Source organism: Callorhinus ursinus, unplaced genomic scaffold, assembly GCF_003265705.2.
Source record: "Callorhinus ursinus isolate GAN/ISIS: 27379988/994484 unplaced genomic scaffold, GSC_fseal_2.0 scaffold7, whole genome shotgun sequence".
Classification (NCBI taxonomy): Eukaryota; Metazoa; Chordata; class Mammalia; order Carnivora; family Otariidae; genus Callorhinus; species Callorhinus ursinus.
The window spans coordinates 62,336,629-62,361,721 of NW_027397069.1; the positions used below are offsets into that span (position 1 = coordinate 62,336,629).

A 25,093-nucleotide genomic window follows, 5' to 3' on the forward strand; every position below is an offset into this window, starting at 1 on the left:
ATAATTCTAGCTTCATCTGTGATTTAAGCCAAATGTCAACTAGTTATTATATCCTGAACACCATAAAAGTTCCACTGCAACTCTCTACCCCTTCAACTCATAGAAAGTGACTGCCTCCTACTCTACCCAAGAAAATTAAGACTATTATGTGCAAACCACTTCAGCTTTTTTCCTTGTCATAACACAATCTGGTCTTCATTTGTATCCTTTCCGCTTTCCCTTCATTCTCTGAATTTCTAGAAAACAACTTTAATATCAAAAATTTTTACAGATGCCTGTCCTGATAGTAATTATATTTTTAATATTTACAAATTGAGAAAATACATATACACCCATGGATTTACCGTCTATTTCCATTAATAACACAGGGCTCAGGGGGCACCTGGGTGGCAGAGTCGGTTGAGCATCGACTCTTGGTTTCGATTCAGGTCGTGATCTCAGGGTTGTGAGAATGAGCCCCAGAGCTCCACGCTCGGGAAGGATTTGGCTTGGGACTCTCTCTCCCTTCGCCTTTCTCTCCCCTACTCTAAAATAAATAAATAAATCTTTAAAAAAAAAAAAAAACAAGGGGCTCAGTGGGCTATACCCATAGGCTGGGAACTTTCAAAACTTAATAAAATACTTTTTCATGCAATGCCCAAAATTTAGAGGTATTTTCTTTTAAAAGTTCTGACTTTGATATAGGTACTCTATTGACTACGTTAGGATGCTAGGAATACCTTCTCTATCACATGAGTATTTGTGTATACAACACAGTGACACAGGGTTACTACTCATTTTCACTTTTGCTATAAAAGACTATGATGAGAAAGGGCCATATGACAAATTACTAAGTTTGCAAAGTGGTTCAAGACAATGTTTGCTCCTTTCTAAATAAGAGAATTACATAACTTGTTTATATTTAGTCCTTTTCTTTTTTCCTGCCAGGAAGCTCCCGTCAATTTTAAAATTGCACTATAGCAGTCATATTGGATTCATAATTTGCATATCTGTTTTTTCTTAATTTCTATCTTAATTATGCATCATTGATTTGATTCACTTAATATCATTCTGGCAGTGCTTGAAGAAAGCCACTTCAAATATTTTAGGCCAAGCCAAAGAAGTACAAAAGGAGGCAGAATGTATATTAATCCAAAAATCTGAATTACAGAAACATTCCTGTGCAAAGCCAACACATGGCAGAACTAGGACCTAAACCAAAGGACGCACACAAGAAAAAGTGCTATATGAGCACAAATTCATTTCTAGGGATAGTAAAATTAATGATATGGACAAAAGATGGTAGCAAGTATTTCCACCTTGACATAAAAATGACAGCATTATTGTCATTTAATATTATTGTGATTATTTTAAAATCACTGGGAACAGAAATATTTTAGTACCCCTTTTTTCATAATATAATCTTCACACTGATTATCTAAACACTAAATTTTTTAAAAAAGCAGCTCCTCCATGCAAGACATGTACTTCTTCAGAATTATAAATACTTTGACTTACACTGCATGATTTTCTCTCAGCTCCAAACAGTTTGGGATGTCACAACTCCTAATGTGATTAAAATAAAACTCGTATTTCCCTAGCCAGGGGTACCGCACATTAAAAACTAATTCATATATGTGAATGTAATATCTAGCCTAAATAAATCTTCATTTTGAAAGTTAAAAAACAGAATATGATAAATCATATTAAATAACTGATTTTGTAAAATTCAGATACTCACTACTATACTGACCTTCTCTGCCTATTGTAAAGGATGAGAAAAAGTAAAAACTAAAACTGAATTAATTTCAGCCACATGTGATTTTATACCATTTTCCTTTTAAATCTTTATTCTTTCCAAATTATCTCTAATTTGAACAATAATGGTCATTTCATTTGTTCATTATGTATTTCAAAATTTGAGATTTTAAGTACCACATTAAGCAATATGGTTTTATAAAATTTATTATTTCAGAATTATGTTAACAAAAGCCATGGCTTTCATATTAGAAAATAGTCTAAAGAATTTTCAAAGTTCATGAAAGGAAAATAGTGAAAAAGAGAAAAAGCACCTTTGAAACAAAATGAAACCTGTAATAACAGCTGAGTTCCAAAAACAGAGACAACTTTTAAATCACATTGAAGAAAGATTATCGCTATACGTTATATTGTATCACATTTCACAGAGAATTCACATAAAACTTTCCATAGGATTTGTAATAAGATAGTTATTACTACCTTATATCCAGGTCCTAACTGATGAATTGCAAATATCTGCGCAGGGTTGAGCGCTTCACTGAATACATACACGGCACCAAGTTGACCACAGAACACCCTATTTGCATCAGCAGTTTCTGAAGATCCGAGAAAGCACTTGTCATAGCTCTATTTTTAAAAAGTCATAAAAAAATCAATGTATTATTTTGTAATGATAAAATATTTAAGGATACCTGCCTTCACTGTCATGAATACCTTAAAATATAACAATAATAACAGAAGAAAGCATCATTTAAGACTTTATGGAGTATTTAAATAACAAAGGCCAGCTAAAGATTTTTAGAAAAAGTAAAGCAGTTAAATATTTTGTATCTATAGAAAAGCAAAACAAACAATAATCATCTATTCATTAATCACGTAACCACTTTAGAAATGTTATACTTAAAGGCAAAAGTGCTTATAATTTTATTTATAAAAGTAAAACTAATTTTAAAACTCTAATGATTTAACAATTGTCCATGTAGAGAGAGATTCATCTGAATCAGAGAATGACTAATCCAAATTTTAACCATAAACACATAAGGCCTAATTTTTGAAACTATCTAATTTCTCCACCAGGGATATATATTACTATTTCTCCACACTAAGTCAAGGACCCTATGAAAATCACTTCCCTCTCTTCAATGAGTAGGCATTATGTAGAACCAAAAAAATAATGATCACTGAAATCTGCCACCTAAAGTAGATAGTATGGTGCTCTCCATCTGGAGAGTTTAAGACATTAAGAAGGCACACTTACCTAGACCCATCTCTGCTTCTTAAAATCTCACCCCAGTTTCCATCCCCCATCCTCACATATTATTCCACACCTTAGCACTAAAAAGCAAGACATTATATATGTATGGTATCCCTTTGGTGCCTCAATAGAATGACAAAATATTTGTGAATGAATTATGAGGACAAAACTCCTCATCAAATACCCATTCTGTAATTAAAACTATAAGAACTAAAGAATTTACTGCATAATGTTATGTGTACATATGTGTTATTGCCCAGGTCTCTCCATTTTTTGGTGTACTATTGCAAATAATTCAAAAATTTAAGTCTTTCTTTTCTTTCTTTCTCTCCCTCCCTCCTCCTTTCTTTCCTTCCTTCCTTTTTAAATATAACTGTAGAGTTAGTGACAGTCAACAAAGTCTCTTGGGTTTCTTCCACTCTATAGTAAAAACTCTCCCCTTTGGAGGGCAGACATGAAGCAGAATTTCATCTGTGTATCTAATTCTGATAAAATCATTCTCAAAAATTTACTGACTGTGGTCCAACTATGAGTTTCCAGGGCAGAAAAAGCAAACTTGTCCTATAAATGAACAGACAGTAAATATTCTAACCTTTTCAAGCCACATGCGGTTTCTGTCATATAATCTTTTTTGATTGTTGTTTGTTTGTCTGGATCTTTAAAAAAAGAAAAACCTCTAAAAATGAAAAAAAAAAAAAAACCCAAAGATTCTTAGCTCTCAGGTCATGCAAAAACAGGTCAAGGTTCAGATATGGTCTGCAGGGGGTACTCTTCCAACCCATGACTCAGGGAAAAAGCTATGGACTTTGCACACAGTACTATTTAAAAGAATACCAGAGAGAACAAGAAGAGACCCTGCTCTTAAGCAAATTAAAGTCTGGAAAGATATGGACAATACTGAGAGGTGAATTTCGTTAAAAAGAGGCAAGTTTTTATAAAACGAGGTATGCTGGAATGCTCATATGTTATTGGGTTTGGAAGTACTTTTGGTACTAGAAAACATCTTTTACTTTGGTTCTAACAGGTCAGGATAATGACAAGAGAAAGCCCAGAACAGAGTTCTTGAGGTTTTAACTCTAGATATTCTCTATCCAGAATCCAACTGTGTTACCTCCCTCACTACTAACAGGCTAGTCAAAACTAGTATTATGTTTGTTATTATTATAATAAGTCATTTAATTGATCTCCCTTCTTCTGTCATTTTTTCCTTCAGAATATTCTCAATACTGCAGCCTGACTGATATTTTTAAAATATGAACCAGCATTATATCACTTGTCTCCTCAAAACCTTCCAGAGATTTTTAGGCTGGGTAAGATGGGAAAGCCCAGGTATTGTGTTTGCATATAAGGCCCCTACAGGATTTCACCCTCTGCTGTCAATCTAATCTTATCTCTTAACATTATTCTGCCCATTCCTCCCTCTGTTCTAGACATAGTTACTATATGTTATCCTTTCACATCCAAATAAGGTACAAGACACAGTTTTTATTGCTTGAAATTCTAGAAAGAATAGAATACTGCATGGATGTTTTTGACCTAATAATAATTTTTGAGCAATTTTCCTTTTTTTCTTACCACTAATTATCTATTTTAGCAACTTAATTATATTAAATTTAAGACCTAAAAATTCAGTTAACAGAAAAAAACTTTCAAAGTACAACTATTAAGTTTCTACCAAACTATTATACAATTCATGTTATGAACAATGATAGATCACACACTCAAATACATTAAAGCACAGATTAAAAAAAAAACTTACATCATTTGTGTTAACATGCCAGGCCATATCACCATAGGATACCAGTTGTCCATTAACATAACACCGAATTTCACTGTTCCTCCATCGATTATAAATGTGGACGATGCTGATCATGTACCACTTAAATAAAAAAAATTAAAGACCTTAATGTCATGTTTAGTTATTGTCTAAAAAAGCAATCATAACATTCATAACACACAAGAAATGCTTGAAAGAATAATAATAATTACACATTTCAAGCTTTACACATTACACTATTTCAAGTTCCCCATCTTATTTCTCACTTTGCAGATGAAAGAAGTGACTCATAAACAGTAAATCTGTGATGAAGACAGACCTAGAATGCCTTGAACCCTGGAATGATACTCCTTCTACTATACCAAGATCCAAATATTATGGAAATACAATATATTTGTGTTCATTCATTTAATAAGGTGTATTGTGATGTGATGTGATGTGATGCCAGGCATCACAAATAACCAAGTTTGGCCAGACAGAGCATAGGTCCAGCTTTCCTGAAATTCATGGTATAATGAAAGAGACACAGATTAGACAAATAAAGATATATAAAATGACGAATAATGAAGACTACTATGAGAGAAAAAAATAAAACCAGTGTAAACTGAGAAAGAATAACCTAGGATTCTACTTTGGATTGCATGGTCAGGAAAGACCCGTCAGAGGAAAAACATTTTAACAGTTATAATAAAATTTAGGTGATTTCTATTCCACAATTTAGATTTATTAGGTCCAAGAATAATTACATACTTTTAACCTGATAATGTGTGAATACACATTAAGAATCAAGGAATGAGTTTATATTAAGTTCTAAATTTGTAGTTACTAGGGCCAACCAAAAGCATTTTAAGTGTATATTCTGATATAGAATGGTTTAAGCTCTGTAACAATTTGTAGATCCAACCCTTACTCTTTTGAAAGTTAATAACCTAAGGCTGAGAATACAGAAATATTTTTCTAAAATATAAAAAAATTCCAAAAATTTACAGATACTTGAACAAATATGCCTTCAGTGGTTAAGGAGGTAAAATTAGACTTAGTTTCTCCCCCCAAAATAAAAATATATAATACAAACTTTGTTTCCCAAATTACTTAAAAGCACTATTCAATTATTTCATATAGTATATTTTAAAAAACATAAAGCTATAGTAATAATTCTCAACCACTAAAATACTAGTTATTTTAAGGGGTCTGAAAAACTATGAACAAAATTCAATTTCATTTATTTTGATTGAGAAAATAAAAATAGTGCTCTCAACAACTCATTGAAGACAATAACACAAACAGCATTGTTCCTCAATTGTAAAAGTAAAATGTCAGGTCAAACTATTTAATCCCTAAAACACAGGTCTTTTTTAAAGTTGTTTCATTATAGGTAATCTTTAACTCTAATCATTGCAAACTGAATCTTCCACTTGATCAGAAAGCAGTATATATGTTTTTCCTGATTAAAAGCAGAAAAAAAAACTTTAAAGTCAGTCATTTAATAACTCATATTTCTAAATACTACAAAATTATCAAGAAGAAGCCATAAAAATAGAAGCTTCAAATAAATTTAAGAAAAACCTTATAGTTTACATGAATAAGAATTCAAATTTACCTATACTACCCTCACTGAGTTTAAAAATTTTCCACCAGGATGCCATCTAGGTAACACAGGAAATACAGTCTTTATATTCTGGAGTAAGATTTTTAGAAATTTCAAATTTCTAAATAGAATACATGTAAATAAATGTCTATAAATAGAAGAGGATTTCCAGCTATCCAAATAATATTATTATTATTTGGATAAATAATATTAGATGTATTATTATAGTTACTGCCATACCTAATATAGAAAAAAGCACTTATTTAATAAATATTTATTGAGTTCTTTCTCCTGTGTATGGGATAATTCAGTGTGCTGGGCTGGAAAGTACAAACTTTAAATTCATACAGATATAAACTGAGCTCACCAGGTAAGTAGCTCTACGGCTTCTGGCAAATTACTTAGCCTCTCTGGACCTACTTCCATGTCTTAAAAAAGGAGGAATAATAATACCTACTTTGTGGAGTGACTGTGAATATTACAGATAATTGACAATGTATGAAAATTATAAAGAATAGTTCCTAATACATATCTGGCACCCATAAATAAGATAGCATTAACTAAGTATCTATTTATTTTTTTATCCACTATTTTCCCCAATGAGATTTTTTTCTGCTAGAATTGACGTTATTTATTCCTCAGACTCATTCATTCAATCAAAAAATTTACTGAGCATCTATTTCATGCCAGGTATCCCCCAGACTGTGGGCATACAAAGATAACATATACACCCTTAAGGAGGTTTCACCAGGAAAACAAACATGAAAAACAATTATAAAACCATGACAAATATATAAAACACAGATACAGGAGCAAAAGAAGAAACGACTCAGGGCAGAGGGAAAAGACAAGACAAATGGAGAAGGAAGGCTAACAGAGAAGTCACTAAAAGAGTAAAATGAAACTTAAGATTTAGCTTGAAGGTATGAATACAAACTGTTGTGTAAACAGGAGGGAAAGAAACATTCCAGGCAGAAGAATCCTAATACTTCACATAACAGCACAGAGGCCTGACAAAATTTTTCTCCATGTTCAGATTTAGCTGCAATAACAAAGACCAGTTTGTAAAGAGAAGTGCGGGACACCTTTAGTAATTGGCCTTTGTTTTTGCATAATGTCGTTATCACTAGGAATTTTGAGCAGGAAAGTGAAATGATCATCTTCATAGTTTAGGAAAATAACTGGCAGTACTGAGTAGGTGGGATAGTTAGACAAATGTGGTTAAAAACAAAGCTGAAAACTACTACAAAGGTTCAGGTAAGAAAACTATAAAAGCCTAAATTAAGACAAAGGCATTGGTAATTTAAAACAAGGGGGATAGGGACTAATTAACAGAACTGACTGAAGTAATGATACAGAAAAGGGGAGTGTAAGATGGTTTCCGATTTTTCACTTAAATTGGATGTGGTACCATTAACTTGAGATAATTAATACAGTTAGCCACTTAATTAGCCAGATAATAAGATGTGGAGAAGCAATCAGAGTTTGCTTTTGGTCATAACACTGATATTTGATAAAACTGATGAATGAAAAATGAATGCATAGTTGAATGAACGAACTGATCTCAGTGAAGGTCATAGTAGTTACAGGAAAATTAACTTTTCTGTTCTCTTTCCTTGGTACCTTAATATATCCTTTATATATAATAGGCAAGTGCCTTTTAAAACCAAAAAGCCCAAACGTTGCTTGATATCTTTGACATATTTTAAAAGAAATAGGAGGAAAGTTGTAAACTGTGTATGCATAGGATGGTACGTACTTCTACTGAGGTCTCCATTTAATTAAGACTCAAAAATGTATCTATAAAAGAAAGAAGAAAAAAAACCTGTAATAAGAATTCATAGGAAAGGGGGAGGAGCAAGATGGCAGAGGATTAGGAGACCTAGATTTTGTCTGGTCCCAGGAATTCATCTAGATAGGGATCAAACCATTCTGAACACCTACGAACTCAATCAACAGGAGATTGAGAAAAGAACAGCAGCAACTCTCAGAACAGAAAAGTGACCACTTTCTGGAAGGTAGGACGTGCGGAGAAGTGAATCCAACGCGATATTCAGGAAGATAGATGGTGGGGGGAGGGGGCCTCCATCAGCTGCTACCAGCAAGTGATAGAGCAGGGGAGCACAAAACCGAACTTTTAGAAGTCCCTCTGCTGAGGGACCTCGCTCCGGTGGCTAAGCGGGGGGTGGAAACCTCACAGGACAGTGAGGTCTCAGGACCCTCGGGGCCACAGAAAGACCAGAGATGTCTGAGTGCGGCAGAGCTCTCAGGTATCGGAGCGGGGAAGCTGGCTGCACAGACCGAGCGGAGGAGTGGGCTCTCAGCTCCGGGTTGCCAGAAACCCGGATCCACGGCACAGTCAGGCCACTGCTCTTCCAGCAGGGACCCAAAAAGCGGCAGATCCGGGGAGACTTCCCTTCCTCCCCAGGGAGGAACGGCACAGGAGCTCACGGCAGGACTCTGCGGGGTTTGGAAACTCCACAAAGGGTCGTGTGCCAGAGATAGAAACACTTGGTCACAGGCCTGGTGAGCAGAAGTGCAGCTGGAGACCAGGGAGACAGGAGTGATTGACTGCTTTTCTCTGGCGGCAGACTAAGGAGTGGCGCCCTGAGTTCTCAGGTCCTCCGGGACAGAGATTGGGAGGCTGCCATTTTCACTCTCGTCCTCCAAAGCTGTACGGTAAGCTTACAGGGAACAAAAGCTCCCAAGAGCAAACCCGAGCAGATTAATTAGCCCAGACCGGCAAGGGCGGGGCAATTCCGCCTCTGGCAAAGACATTTGGGAACCACGGCAACAGGCCCCTCCCCCAGAAGATCACCAAGAACATCCCACCAAGACCAAGTTTACCGATCAATGAGAACGGCAGCACTCCAGCACTAGGGGAATACTGCACATAGAATTCATGGTTTTTTTCCCCTTGATTCTTTAGTCGTTCAAAGTTAATTTCTTAATTTTCTTTTTATTTTTTAATTTTTTTCCCTTTTTCAACCAACATCTTATCAATCTCTTTTTTGAAAAATCTTTTTTATTTTTCATATTTAGAGTCATATTCTATCCCTTCATAGTAGTTAACCTTATTTTTGGTATATATATAAGTTGTTCTCTCTTTAAAATTTTGGGATACACTTTCTTCTAACAGACCAAAATATACCCTAAATCTCTAGTGTATGGCTTTTTTCTAGTCTCCAGCCTAAACATATTCTCACCTTTTTTTTTCCAATATCTCTTGTCTTTTTTCTAACAACTTATCAATTCCTTTTATAAAATATTTTATAATTTTCATCTTTACAGTCATATTCAATCACTTCATCATATTTACCCTTATTTTTGTACATATATAAATTTTTTCTTTAAAATCTTGGGAGGCAGTTTCTTCTAACAAACCAAAATACACCCAAAATCTAGTCTGTGGCACTGATGTATTCACCAGCCTGATCATATTTGATCATATTCATTTTTTTTTAATTTTTCTTTTTCTTTTAATTTTTTCTTTCTTTCCTTTTCTTTTCCCCCGGTTTCAGGTCTCTTCTGATTTCTTTAGTGTATATTTTCCTGGGGCCATTGTTACCCTGTTAGCATTTTGTTCTCTCATTCATCTATTCTTCTCTGGACAAAATGACAAGATGGAAAAAATTACCTCAATAAAAAGAACAAGAGGAAGTACTGACTGCCAGGGACCTAATCAATATGGACATTAGTAAGATGTCGGAACTAGAGTTCAGAATGACAATTTTAAAGATACTAGCTGGGCTTGAAAAAAGCACAGAAGATAGTAGAGAGACCCCTTCTGGAGAAATAAAAGAACTAAAATCTAACAAAGTCGAAATCAAAAAGGCTATTAATGAGGTGCACTCAAAAATGGAGGCTCTAACTGCTACGATAAATGAGATAGAAGACAGAATTAGTGATATACAAAACCAAATGATGGAAAATAAGGAAACTGAGAAAAAGAGAGATAAACAACTACTGGATCACGAGGGCAGAATTTGAAAGATAAGTGATACCATAAGACGAAACAATAATAGAATAATTGGGATCCTAAAAGAAGAAGAAAGAGAGAGGGGGGCAGAAGGTATATTGGAGCAAATTATACCAGAAAACTTCCCTAATTTGGGGAAGGAAAAGGCATCAAAATCCAGGAGGCACAGAGAACAACCCTCAAAATCAATAAAAATAGGTCAACACCCCGACATCTAATAGTAAAACTTACGAGTCTCAGGGACAAAGAGAAAATCCTGAAAGCAGCTCGGGAGAAGAGATCTGTAGCCTAAAATGGTAGAAACATTAGATTGGCAACAGACCTATCCACAGAGACCTGGCAGGCCAGAAAGGACTGGCATGATATATTCAGAGCACTAAATGAGAAAAATATGCAGCCAAGAATACTATATCCAGCTACGCTGTCATTGAAAATAGAAGGAGAGATAAAAAGCTTCCAGGACAAACAAAAACTAAAGGCATTTGCAAACACAAAAGCAGCCGTACAAGAAATATTGAAAGGGGTCCTCTAAGAAAAGAGAGAGCCGAAAAGTAACATAGACCAGAAAGGAACACAGACAATATACAGTAACAGTCACCTTACAGGCAATACAATGGCGATAAATTCATATCTTTCAATAGTTATCCTGAATGTAAATGGACTAAATGCCCGAATCAAAAGACACAGGCTATGAGAATGGACAAAAAAACAAGACCCATCAATATGCTGTCTGCAAGAGACTCATTTTAGACCCAAAGACACCCCCGGATTGAAGAAGATGGGGTGGGAAACCATTTACCATGCTAATGGACATCAAAAGAAAGCTGGGGTGACAATCCTTATATCAGACAAATTAGATTTTAAACCAAAGACTATAATCAGAGAAGAGGAAGGACACTATAACCTACCTGAAGGGTCTATCCAACAAGAAGATCTAAGAATTGTATATATCTATGCCCCTAACATGGAAGCAGCCAATTATATAAGCCAATTAATGACAAAAGCAAAGAAACACACTGACAACAATACAATAATAGTGGGGGACTTTAACAACCCCCTCGCTGAAATGGACAGATCATCTAAGCAAAAGATCAACAGGAAATAAAGACTTCAAATGACACATTGGACCAAATGGACTTCACAGACATATTCAGAACATTCCATCCCAAAGCAACAGAATACACATTCTTCTCTAGTGCCCATGGAACATTCTCCAGCATAGATCACATCCTAGGTCACAAATCAGGTCTCAACCAGTACAAAAAGATTGGGATCATTCCCTGCATGTTTTCGGACCACAATGCTTTGAAACTAGAACTCAATCACAAGAGGAAAGTCAGAAAGAACTCAAATCCATGGAGGCTAAAGAGAATCCTACTAAAGAATGAATGGGTCAACCAGGAAATTAAAGAAGAATTAGAAAAATTCATGGAAACTAATGAAAATGAAAACACAACTGTTCAAAATCATTGGGATGCAGCAAAGGCAGTCCTAGGAAAGTATATAGCAATACAAGCCTTTCTCAAGAAACAAGAAAGCTCTCAAATACACAACCTAACTCTACACGTAAAGGAGCTGGAGAAAGAACAGAAAATAAAGCCTAACCCCAGCAGGAGAAGAGAAATAATAAAGATCAGAACAGAAATCAATGAAATATAGAAACCAAAAGAACAGTAGAACAGATAAATGAAACTAGGAGCTGGCTCTTTGAAAGAATTAACAAGATTGATAAACGCTTGGTCAGACTTATCAAAAAGAAAAGAGAAAGGACCCAAATCGACAAAATCATGAATGAAAGAGAAGAGATCACAACACCAAAGGAATACAAACAATTTTAAGAACATATTATGAGCAATCATATGCCACCAAATTAGAAAATCTGGAAGAAATGGATGCATTCCTAGAGATGTATCAACTACCAAAACTGAACCAGGAAGAAATAGAAAACCTGAACAGACCTATAACCACTAAGGAAATTGAAGCAGTCATCAAAAATCTCCCAACAAACAAAAGCCCAGGGCCAGATGGCTTCCCAGGGGAATTCTACCAAACATTTCAAGAAGAATTAATACCTATTCTTCTGAAACTGTTCCAAAAACTAGAAATGGAAGGAAAATTTCCAAACTCGTTTTATGAGGCCACCATTACCTTGATCCCCAAACCAGACAAAGACCCCATCAAAAAGGAGAATTACAGACCAATATCCTTGATGAACAGGGATGCAAAAATTCTCACCAAAATACTAGCCAAGAGGATCCAACGGTACATTAAAAGGATTATTCACCACGACCAAGTGGAATATATCCCTGGGCTGCAAGGTTGGTTCAACATCGGTAAATCAATCAATGTGATACAATACATTAACAAAAGAAAGAACAAGAATCGTATGATCCTCTCAATAGATGCAGAAAAAGCATTTGACAAAGTACAGCATCCTTTCTTGATCAAGGGATCAAGTATAGGGGTAGAGGGTACATACCTCAATATCATAAAAGCCATCTATGAAAAACCCACAGCAAATATCATTCTCAATGTGGAAAAACTGAGAGCTTTCCCCCTAAGGTCAGGAACACGGCAGGGATGTCCACTCTCACCACTGCTATTCAACATAGTTATTAGAAGTCCTAGCCACAGCAAGCAGACAACAAAAAGAAATAAAAGGCATCCAAATGAGCAAGAAGAAGTCAAACTCTCACTCTTTGCAGATGATATGATACTTTATGTGGAACACCCAAAAGAGTCCACCCCAAAACTGCTAGAACTCACAAAGGTTTTCAGTAAAGTGGCAGGATACAAAAAAATAAAGAACAAAGCAGAAATCAATGAAATAGAAACCAGAACAACAGTAGAACAGATCAACGAAACTAGGAGCTGAAATCAGAAATTAGTGGCATTCCTATACACCAACAACAAAACAGAAGAAAAAGAAATTAAGGAGTCCATCCCATTTACATTTGCACCCAAAACCATATGATATCTAGGAATAAATCCAACCAAAGAGGAAAAGAATCTGTACTCAGAAAACTATAAAATACTCATGAAAGAAATTGAGGAAGACACAAAGAAATGGAAAAACGTTCCATGCTCATGGATTAGAAGAACAAATATTGTGAAGATATCAATGCTATCTAGAGCAATGTACACATTCAATGCAATCCTTATCAAAATACCATCCACTTTTTTCAATGAAATAGAACAAATAATCCTAAAATTTATATGGAACCAGAAAAGACCCCAAATAGCCAGAGGAATGTTGTAAAAGAAAAGCAAAGCTGGTGGCATCACAATTCCAGACTTCAAGCTCTATTACAAACCTGTAATCATCAAGACAGTATGGTACTGCACAAAAACAGACACACAGATCAATGGAACAGAATAGAGAGCCCAGAAATGGACCCTCAACTCTCAACTCTATGGTCAACTAATCTTCGACAAAGCAGGAAAGAATGTCCAATGGAAAAAAGATAGTCTCTTCAACAAATGGTGTTGGGAAAATTGGACTGCCACATGAAGAAGAATGAAACAGGACCATTTCCTTACACCACACACAAAAATAGACTAAAAATAGTTCAAAGACCTAATTGTGAGAGAGGAGTCCATCAAAATCCTAGACTAGAACACAGACAGCAACCTCTTCGACCTCAGCCGCAGCAAATTCTTCCTAGAAACATTGCCAAAAGCAAGGGAAGCAAGGGCAAAAATGAACTATTGGGTCTTCATCAAGATAAAAAGCTTTTGCACAGCAAAAGAAACAGTCCACAAAACCAAAAGACAACCCACAGAATGGGAGAAGATATTTGCAAATGACCTATCAGATAAAGGGCTAGTATCCAAAATCTATAAAGAACTTCTTAAACTCAACACCCAAAGAACAAATGATCCAATCAAGAAACGGGCAGAAGACATGAACAGACATTTCTCCAAAGAAGACATCCAAATGGCCAACAGACACATGAAAAAGTGCTCAGCATCGCTCGGCATCAGGGAAATCCAAATCAAAACCTCAATGAGATATCACCTCCCACCAGTCAGAATGGCTAAAATTAACAAGTCAGGAAATGACAGATGTTGATGAGGATGCAGAGAAAGGGGAACCCTCCTACACTGTTGGTGGGAATGCAAGCTGGTGCAGACACTCTGGAAAACAATATGGAGATTCCTCAAAAAGTTGAAAATAGAGCTACCATACGACCCAGCAATTGCACTACTGGGTGTTTACCCCAAAGATACAAATGTAGGGATCCGAAGGGGTACGTGCACCCTGATGTTTATAGCAGCAATGTCCACAAAGCCAAACTACGGAAAGAGCCAAGATGTCCATCCACAGATGAATGGATAAAGATGTGGTATATATATACAATGGAGTATTACGCAGCCGTCAAAAGGAAAGAAATCCTGCCATTTCAACGACGTGGATGGAACCGGAGGGTGTTATGCTGAGCAAAATAAGTCAATCAGACAAAGAGATGTATCATGTGACCTCACTGATATGAGGAATTCTTAATCTCAGGAAACAAACTGAGGGTTGCTGGAGTGGTGGGGGTGGGAGGGATGGGGTGGCTGGGTGGTAGACATTGGGGAGGGTATGTGCTATGGTGAGCGCTGTGAATTGTGTAAGACTGTTGAATCACAGACCTGTACCTTTGAAACAAATAATACATTATATGTTAAAAAAAGGAAGAAGATAGTAGGAAGGGAAAAATGAAGTGGGGGGAAATCGGAGGGGGAGATGAACCATGAGAGACTATGGACTCTGAGAAACAAACTGAGGGTTCTAGAGGGGAGGGGGTGTGGGAGGATGGGTTAGCCTGGTGATGGGTATTAAAGAGGGCACGTACTGCATGGAGCACTGGGTGTTATACGCAAACAATGAATCATGCAACACTACATCAAAAACTAATGATGTAATATATGGGTGATTAACAGAACATAAAAAAACTAATGATGTATGGTGATTAACATAATAAAATAAAGAATTCATAGGAATATATAACATGATATTTATACAAATATCAACAGTAGCTAACACATATTCGAGCCCTTACTACATATTAGGTAATGTGCTCACAGGTTACATACATTATGACAAGGTCAAACATCTGGTAAGTGCTACAGGTAAGAAAGCTAAGTTTTAATATAAACATTTCTTTATGAAATGCCAGTTAAATACCTTAGTAAAGGATAACAATTTAGCTAGGGCATTTTCTGGAAAAATATGAAAGAAAAAAATGTATTTATCTTGAATAATGAAACAGTAAAATAAAATACTTATGGTTTTCAAGGTTTATGAGAATATTTACAGGTTTTTCAAAACCTCTATCACTCTATGACCTTGCTCCTACCAAGACTCCTTAGCATCAATGTATAAAGAGCTATTACAAATGGGAATGTATGTCTCATAAGGAAATAGCATAAAGACAAAGAGAGAGAGAGAACAAATGGATTAAATTGCTTTCTACTGGTTAATGACAATTTTATTTGGTACTTAACTTCACCCTAACTTTCCTTCCTTATACTCTTCAAACCACTGTTATCTAAACTTATCTGATGAAAAAAAAAAATCATCTAAATAATTTGTTAAAAACCTATTCCTAACATGAAAACTATAATTCTAAGAATCTGTATTTATAACAAGCTCTCTCTGAAATTCAAAAAATTTGGCACATTTGGCAAACTCTCCTGGGTATCCTCTCAAATCCAATAAATCAGAATTTCTGGAGGAGAGACAACTGAAGTTGTATGAACATAACTGGGATTTGTATCAAAGAAAAAAGAATCTCCAATCTAATTTATAAATTTACCTAGAATCATTGCTTTTTAAGCTATTTTCCAAGTTTATATTAATGAATGATTGTTACACTGATATTCTTTAATAAAAATAGTTATTACTATTGCTTAAACATAAAGCAAACAATTTTATTAGACTCAGGTAAAATTTTTGAACGTATATTTGAAAACCCCATCCTAACTCATATTTTCTTCAATATGTGGCAAAACATACATGGGATCATAAGCAGACAAGAAAACAAGCAAAAAGGAAAGAAAAAGAAATGACATTCCCTCTGCCATATGTGGGTGCATCATCTCTATTATGGTTGTTCCTGTGGATAAATATTCCTGTGGATAAAAGGCAGAGTGTGCCCTAAAGAAGGTGGACAATCTCACAGTCATATATCCAAAAAAGACCTTTGAACCTGGAAGGGGTAACTGGCCTTAAACATGTGGAAATAGGAACTCTTATATTTCTGTCCTTTGTTTTTTTCAATTCTGGACTTTCAAATGGTTAGTTACTCTAACACAAAGATGGAGTCCAATATAATATATATATAATATATAATGGAATATCTCTCTAGAAAACCCCAGGTGATAGTGAGTGAATTATAAATCTAATTATATAGTTGCACATTTCTCTGCATTTTCTCTTGTTATTTTTTATGTTTAGAGCAGACTTTTAAAAACACATTTCAACCTGGTCTCTTGAATATCCATATTCTACTGGATATTAAGCAAAGGTATATTTAATGGGCCAAAACATTAACTGTAGAGCAACATCCTCTCCTCGAAGCCAGCATTATTGAAGAAGCAGAGACCTGTGTAACCTTCAATCTCAGGAAACAAGATTCAGGACTACTAGGATTAGCTAAAACTCCCTCAAGAGAAGTCTCTGTGTATTACCAAATCTGGAGGTTTAACACCTGACCTTCTGAAAGAGCTAATTATCTATAAATCCATAGTGTATAAGATGCACACTGTACAAACCACTGTGAACTCTGAATCTCCAGTCTAAAATCTGGTTCTATTATCTAAGCCAAATGAGGTTAAAGGAAGAAGAGGGAAGGAGAACAAGGAAAGGAGGAGGAGGGAAAAGGGAAGAAGGGGAAAATTAGAGGAGGGTAAAAAGGATGAACAAAAGAGGAGTTAGAGGTAAAGGAGAGACAGGAGAATATTGAGGAGGAGAAAATGAAAGGAAGAGGAAGAACAAGATAGAACTGTAATTAAAACAAAATTCCTGCAAATGTTCTTCAAACATAATTCCTCAGAACTATAATTAAAGTAACATAAAGTTCATATACAAGTTTGCCTTTGAATAAACTCTGAATAATGTAATTGTTCAAATTCTTTAATACTGTTTTCATGAACATGCTGAAAATTGAAAAGACACTGCATTATTTCTATGTAATATATAGCAAATTTATATATTACATAAATTATTATATATAATGACATATCAATTATGTATCATACATACCAAGATTTTAGGATCAGAATAAAGATATAAGGATGTGTCAGTAGTTAGGATTCTAAGTAACTGTATTTTCCATTAAACCTGTGTAAAACACTTTCTCAAAAAGCATAAAATCTCTCTTAATGCTCATGGATAATGCTCTAATTCTCTACAAATGCAAAAATTAACTTAGTTTTGCAGTGTACATTACCATGCTAGAACAACAAGGCTGGTAAGCTTTTAATTTCAAAAGCATATCACATAGTAACAACCTACATTACTTGGTCTTTATTGTCCTTCTTCCTGTCCCATGGTAAAGGTCCTTGGCTTACTGCCCCTACAAGGAGCACTGACCACAACAAGGCCCAGGCCTTCTTTTTCACTTTATCAACAGTTAACACCTCATTTATTTTACACCACTAGAAAATAAATTGCTCAATAAAAATTAGCTGTCCAGATAAATACAACCTACTCCTTCAGGAAACAAAAGGGTTCTTTTTGGTTGTTAAAGCATATTTTATTCATTTATCCAACATATACTAATTAGCAGTCCACCAAGTTCAAAACTCTGTGGCAGGTTTATGAGGGAATACAAAACTGAATCCAACACACAGCTTAGTTTAAATAGTTACTAAATAATGCACATATAAATGAGTAATAAAGATTTAAAAGAAACAATTGCTATAAGAAATACTGAAATAATATGCTATGAGAGAGAGTATATCGGACAGCAAGGAAAATCAAGGAAAGATTCCAGGGAAATGGTGTTATATGGAATGGAATCTAACAAAAAGGTAGAATTTGAAGACCTACAGCCATAAGTGAGAAGACATATAAATGTTTTCACACCAGAGATTGAACATTTGAAAAGGAAAAGATAAAAAGTGAAACATGTACAGTAGTTCAGTTTTGAAAGAATAAAGGGTATAAGCAAAAACCTGAAAATGAAATCCAAATCACGAAGGACTAGGCTAAAAGTGCTAATTTATTCTATAGTTAGTGAGAAGCAAATGACTGGTTTGAGCAGTGGAATAATATGATCAAGAATATAAATCAGATATTAGTATATAACATAGTTTGGGGAGGAAGAGACAAAGGATCCAAGATAAAGAGAGAACAATATGAAAAATTTAAGCAGTAAGTAAGGAATTTTTTTTAAAGAGATATATTACAGAGATACAAAGTGCTGGAGTAGAAAATTGCACTGATATCATGATCAAAAAGAGGATGAAGAACAAAGCTGACTCAAGTCCCCACTATCATGAAGACGGTAGGCTGCTTAATCAAAACAGGGGACTTAAGAACATACTGAATATGGGACTAGAGACGTGAATTCAGTGTTACATATTCTGTAAAGATGAGGGGCCAGAAAGACATTTACATGGCAGTATCTTTGGTAGATGAGGATATAAGAATAGAACTTGGAGATAAGAATAAGAGTGGAAAGCTATCATGAAACTGAATAAAAATTCCTCAAAAAATAAGCTCCACAAAAGCAGGAATGTTATCTGTTTTGTTCACTGTCATATTTCTAGTGCCTACAATAGTGTCTGGAACTAAGAATGCCACAGAATAGATCCCAGAGAGCAAGCAAACAAGTCAGACAGACACGGCAAGAGGTCAAGAGCCTGATCTTTTTATGGGAATAGGCATAAAAATAAAAAGGAGAAGAGAAAAGCATTATGTGTCATAAGAAAAATCAATAAAAGAGTATTACAGAAGTCATAATAGGTGAATTTTAGGATAGGGGGAATGGTGAATTGTGTCATTCTCAATAGAAATATTTACTTATACCTACCTTACGGGGTTGAAAATCGTATTTCACACAGTGCTGAAAACCTTTTCCTTTAGACTTCAGTGATGTGACTATTAGACAATTGCCAACGAAGTGAGCAGAGTAACCAACTCCTTTGCTAGTACGAAAACTGTAAAGAAAACTGAGAATCGTATAATATCCTCTGATACAAAGAACTATATATCTAAAAATTATTAAATAAATAATATAAAACACTATTATAAAAATAAAACTCATTTTTCCATAGAGTAGAAGGGGTATTACATGTACCAAATAAAGACTAAACCATAAAAGGTTTAGAACAACTAAAGAAAGAACTTTAAATTGAGAAAACAGAAGACTACAGAACCTTCTGAAATTTCAATGTGAAATATCACAAATACATAAAAACAAAATAATGGCCAATGAAAGCCTAAGTAGATTTCATTTACCTTCAAGGACCCCTGAAATTAGCAAATACAGAAACCATTTACAAAGCCACTGTTTTCAAAAACAACTTACTCCCAATTCTATTTATATCTTTAAAAAATAGCTTAAAAATTACAAAACAAAGTCAGAGCCAAGTTTGATAAATGATATATGTAATCAAACGGAGTATATTTTTAGTCAAAAGAAGAAAAAAGATGTGTCTCTGAAATAGTTATTTTCTTTTAAGGAAGGACTCCTCCTAGTTGTGAATTTAAGCACAGTATTGTAAAAATTGTAAATGCTCGGCAAAATAATGGTATTACTAAAATAAATGTATGATCTGCCAAAACGACCATTCTGAAATTCAACCCATTTATGTTTGGAAGTTCAGATGTTTGTTTAGAACTCCCTCTCATTACTACACTTCTATAATCTTTTCTAATAGAGCTTACAAGCTATTAATATCTCACATTTTTCTGCACTCATATTGAGCCAGTCAATGTACAAAAACGCTTAATTATTCTCTCATTCAATCTGATATGATAGGTACTACTGTTATCTTCGCTTTACAGCTGAAGACACTAAAACACAGGATCAGTAAGTAGTGAACATAAGACTTAACCCCAGGCAGTCTTATTTCAAAGCATCGCAAGTATTAAATGAGGTAATACATGTAAACACTTACAATGCCTAGTATATAGTAAGGCAATCAATGCAAGTTTCATGTTCTCATTACTGTGCATTCTTGGTAAACTAAAATTACCAAGCTCTCGGTCCTTACAGGTCAACCTATCTGGGAATATCAACCCATTCTGTTAGTTATCTATGAAATAATTACGTTTATTATTTGATTGTATTTTCTTACATAGTAGTTATCACTAATATTTTTAAAGCATATCTTTATGCTCATAGAACAAAGGAAGTAAAAATGCAAAGTGACGAAATCTGGAAGGAATTTGTTTTTTTTCTCCCCTGGACTAGGGACTTGCATGTCCACTAACAATCCCCTAACTAGTCTATGTTGATGTGGACTGGACAGAGAAGGTTTGTAAATCTTGACTTTCAAACTGTAATTGGAAAAAAATATAGTGAGGCTGGTTGCCTAAAACCAATAACAAAAAATGAATAAATAAAATAAACTGACATGTGTCTTTATAGTTTTAACATATATAAATATAAATATATATATATATACACAAACACATACACATTCTATTCAATATGTTGCCTTGACACTGTGTTACATATTTATAAAACTGAAATACTTAAGACAAAAGTACTAAAATTAAATATATTACTTACCAATAAAGATAAGGTTTATCCTTATCCACATTAATGTTATTTAATGGATCCATACGAAACCAAGTATTTAGAGTAAAGCCATTCTGATAAGGCCACTTTGCAATAGGAGGCAATGCAATTGCCTACAAGGCAATGAAAAAAGAAAAGTATCAGCTAAAGAAAATGTGATAGTAACCAAGGTCAAATATAGCCTTACAGATCAAAAAACAATGAAGGTATAAATATCAGAAAATCATAGACTTATCCCCAGCCAATGGCCTTAGCACTTTCTGTATCACCAGTTTCAACATCCAGTCCACTAGACCCTAAATTAGAACTTAAAGACTGCATTAAACTAACAGAGGAATGAATTTGAGCCAAGCTGCCCTTCAAGTTTTCTAGACCTACTCTTCCACCAAGAAGAGACAGTGTTATCTCCACCGTAGGTCTGAAAGAGCCCTAAATCACATACAGTTGCAAACACTAGTGAACAAAATTACAATGGAAAAAAAGTCTTATAAAAGAAAAATCTAACCTTGAGTGATAATGAAATAATATTAGTCTTTGGTCTTCCTACAACTGGTACCAAATACAAACCTGAGAGGCTCTAGAATAGCATTTTCCTCGGTTTCATTGTGGACTTCCAATAACTCCATGGATAAATAAGGATCTTTATATTATGGCCAATCTCTTCAACAAGATAGTTACCTTTACTGAAAGATATTCTCTTAAATTTAGTATACAACGGCTAGACTAAATGTTTTAGGGACCTAAAACTGCCCATTTCTAGATGGTACTCCTCAATCTTTGGCTCCTACTTCTATACCAACCAAAGCCCTCTATACAGTATACACTGTATCTCCAGGCTTTCTCTACTCTTTTCAGCTAATGCATACATCCTCCCTTAGTCCATGCACAAAAGCTAACTTTGGATAGTACTGCCACGTATGTGAAACCCAAGCACATTTACATCCAAACCATTTGTGCCTGATCTCAACACTCATTTCCTAGATTCCTTACATATCCATCTGATCCCATGGTGTTAATGGCATATCCTTTGGGATATCTTTGTGATTTTGAATTTAAGCTGTTCTTACTCTTCTTCCCTATCTCCTTCTAAAATATTCTGGTACCCACAACTGGATGTTCCTCACTGTATCCAATGAGTCCACAGGACTCCAAAATCTATATCCTTCACTGTCCCCTAATCCAACGGACTCCAAAATCTATGCTTCTATTTAATGTGCAAAAGAAAGAATTCTGATGTTTAGATGGAATACTTTCAGTAAACTATTTCAGTAAATTAGAAGAATTCACTATTTCCTAAATTAAGCGGATTCATGAAACATATGATTATCGTGAAAGGCAAATCTAAATAGTATATCCATAAAGGTCACAGATCACATAAAATGTTATACATTTGCCATTTACCTTTATATAACCCACTCTATAGAATTCTATTGCAAATTTCTCATATGAGGCAGCATAGCTCATAGAAAGGCATCTCCACAGTATAAAATATAATTCAGAAGGCCTACTATATATGGTTATTTCAGAGGGAAAGTAAGCAGTGTCATATTTTTAGTGATCCAAAGGTACTGCTACCAACAGTGGTCCAGACAGTATGTACCCTCTTGTTACTATCATGCTCATCTAGAGGTAAATTATCAAAAACACTGTAATGGTAAGGATTTTAAAATCAGCTCCTATATGAATTTTTCAGTAGTTCAACAGCAGAGATAACACACCTGGAAATAAGCCAATGCGTTACTAAAACAAAACAAAACAAAACACAGGACTTAAGGTGAGGCAAATTTTAGTTCAGGCTGTGACTCTGCTTTATGACCCTGAACAATGTTACACTGTTGAGGCTCTTTCCACAACTAATTTAACAGCAATAATATCATTTATCTTACATATAACTTCTATGACTCAAATGAAATAACAATTGTAAAAGTTCTACTTCCTTCTTTGCTTCCTCTCCTATATAGACTATACTGCTAATTAATACTACCCTTCATGAAAATGAGTGATAGGGGAAAACCAAGAAAGGAGGAATAGATAGTGTAAGTCCATCAAAATCCCCTGAACGAAAACAATTCATACATATACCATTAACACCATCTAAGTAAAATTCTCTGTGTGTGTGCATGCACGTGTGTGTAAAATGCATTACATACTGATAAAAAATATTCACAGATTTCTGGTAAATGGATCAAATGTCTAAAAACAGGATGACTTGTAACCCTACTGAGGCAATTTAAACCATTTATTAAAACAGTTTTAACACTATTTTAGCTAATTTTGTTAATTCCACCAATAAGACAGTAACTTGTTTATATTTCTGTCAAAACACTTGGCTGTTCCTTCTCACCCCTTAAGTGATATCTACTAGATGTCAGATCAATAACAGTTTTATAAAATATATTAAAATATATGTATGTATGCAAATAGAACTATTACATAAATCTGAGAAAACCAGTATCTTCTTAGGGACAGTGACAGTGTTTTCTCTGCTAAGTACCACCATGTACATTTGATATATGTTCCACCCTAACAATCTGATATGTAAAATTATTAACTTTCATCTGGAAAGAGATTTTTTTAACTTTCCTATTTTTATTTCACAATTTTGTTACAACGGAAAATTATAACTTTAAAAAAAAGGTTAGTAACAAAATATTAGGGAAAAAATAAAATTAGGGGAATGGTTGACGAAATGAGAGACTACAAGGATGCTTATGCACTAATAATAACCTAAGAGCAAGAAATATTACATGATGTTTTATAAGTTATATAGTACTTAAATATTAAATAGTATATTATTTCATTACAGGCTCACAGTAACCCTCTTCCATGAGAAAGTACTAATATTTTACATGAAAGTAAGCCAAGAAACATTAAGGGACTAGTTCTCCACAGTAAGGAAGTAGAGGATTCAGAAATCAAAACCAGTTCTTATAGTCAAAAGTTATACATACTCTCTACAATGCCACAATGTTAGATAAAAATAATGAAATCAAGCAGACTGAGAAAGTTAGTTCTTTGAAAAGAACAACAAAATGGATAAACTTCTAGCTAGATTAATCAGGAAAAAAATCCAGTATCAAGAATGAAAGAGGTATCACTAAATATCATACAGACATTAAAAGGCTAAGAAGGGGATATGATGATATATTCAACATACTGGATTATACAAACATATTCAACAACTTGGATTAACTGGACAAATTGCGTGGAAGACACAAACTACCAAAGCTCACTCAAAAGGAAATAGAAACCTCCTTATATCCATTAAAGAAATTAAGTTCATAGTTTAAAACCTTCCCACAAAGAAAACATCAGGCCCAAATAGCTACAAAGGTGAATTCTAACATACATTTAAGAATAAGTAATATCAATTCTACATAAACTCTTTAATATAAAGAATTAAATAGTTCCAAACTCATCGTATGAGGATTACTCTGTCACCAAAACCAGAAAAAGATATTAAAGAAAAAGAAAACTACACCTCCAAACATTCATAAAAATAATTACAAAATTTCTTAGCATTACGTTAGCAAATCAAATCCAGTGTTGGATGAAAAAGTTAAAACATAGCGACCAACTAGTTTTTATCCCAGGAACACAAAGGTTGGTTTAACACTGAAATATCAATCATTGTAATTTACTACATTAATAAAAATTAAGAAGAAAAACCGTATTTTCACTTCAATAAAATCAGAAAAAGCATTCGACAGAATTCAACAGTAATATCAACATGTTGATGATTAAAAAACCTCCTAGTACATAGGAACAGAAACAAAAGATATTTAAGGCTTTATGCTAAAAACTGCAAAACACTGAAAAATCATAGAAAACTAAATAAAGGAAGATATATACTTCGTTCATGAACTGGAAGACTCAATAATATTCTCTCCAAATTGTTCTATATATTTAACACAATACAATCTAAATCACAGTAAGCATTTTATAAAATTTGACAAGTTTATTCACGTATTGAAATGTTACCTAGAATAACCAAAATTATTTTAAAATGAAGAACAAA

At 34.4% G+C, this 25,093-nt stretch overlaps 1 protein-coding gene across 10 annotated transcripts in view; it reads right to left on the reverse strand.

The window, feature by feature from the left end:
* NBEA (neurobeachin) overlaps window positions 1–25,093 on the reverse strand; it is a 686,692-nt gene that overhangs the window by 572,293 nt on the left and 89,306 nt on the right. For all 10 annotated transcript variants that reach the window (XM_073894686.1, XM_073894682.1, XM_073894681.1 and 7 more), the window contains exons 5-8: window positions 21,067–21,188; window positions 19,360–19,486; window positions 4,752–4,871; window positions 2,218–2,364 (exon numbers count right to left, since the gene is read on the reverse strand). In XM_073894686.1, the coding sequence (XP_073750787.1) occupies window positions 2,218–2,364; window positions 4,752–4,871; window positions 19,360–19,486; window positions 21,067–21,188 (516 nt within the window). The remainder of the gene's footprint in view (window positions 1–2,217; window positions 2,365–4,751; window positions 4,872–19,359; window positions 19,487–21,066; window positions 21,189–25,093) is intronic.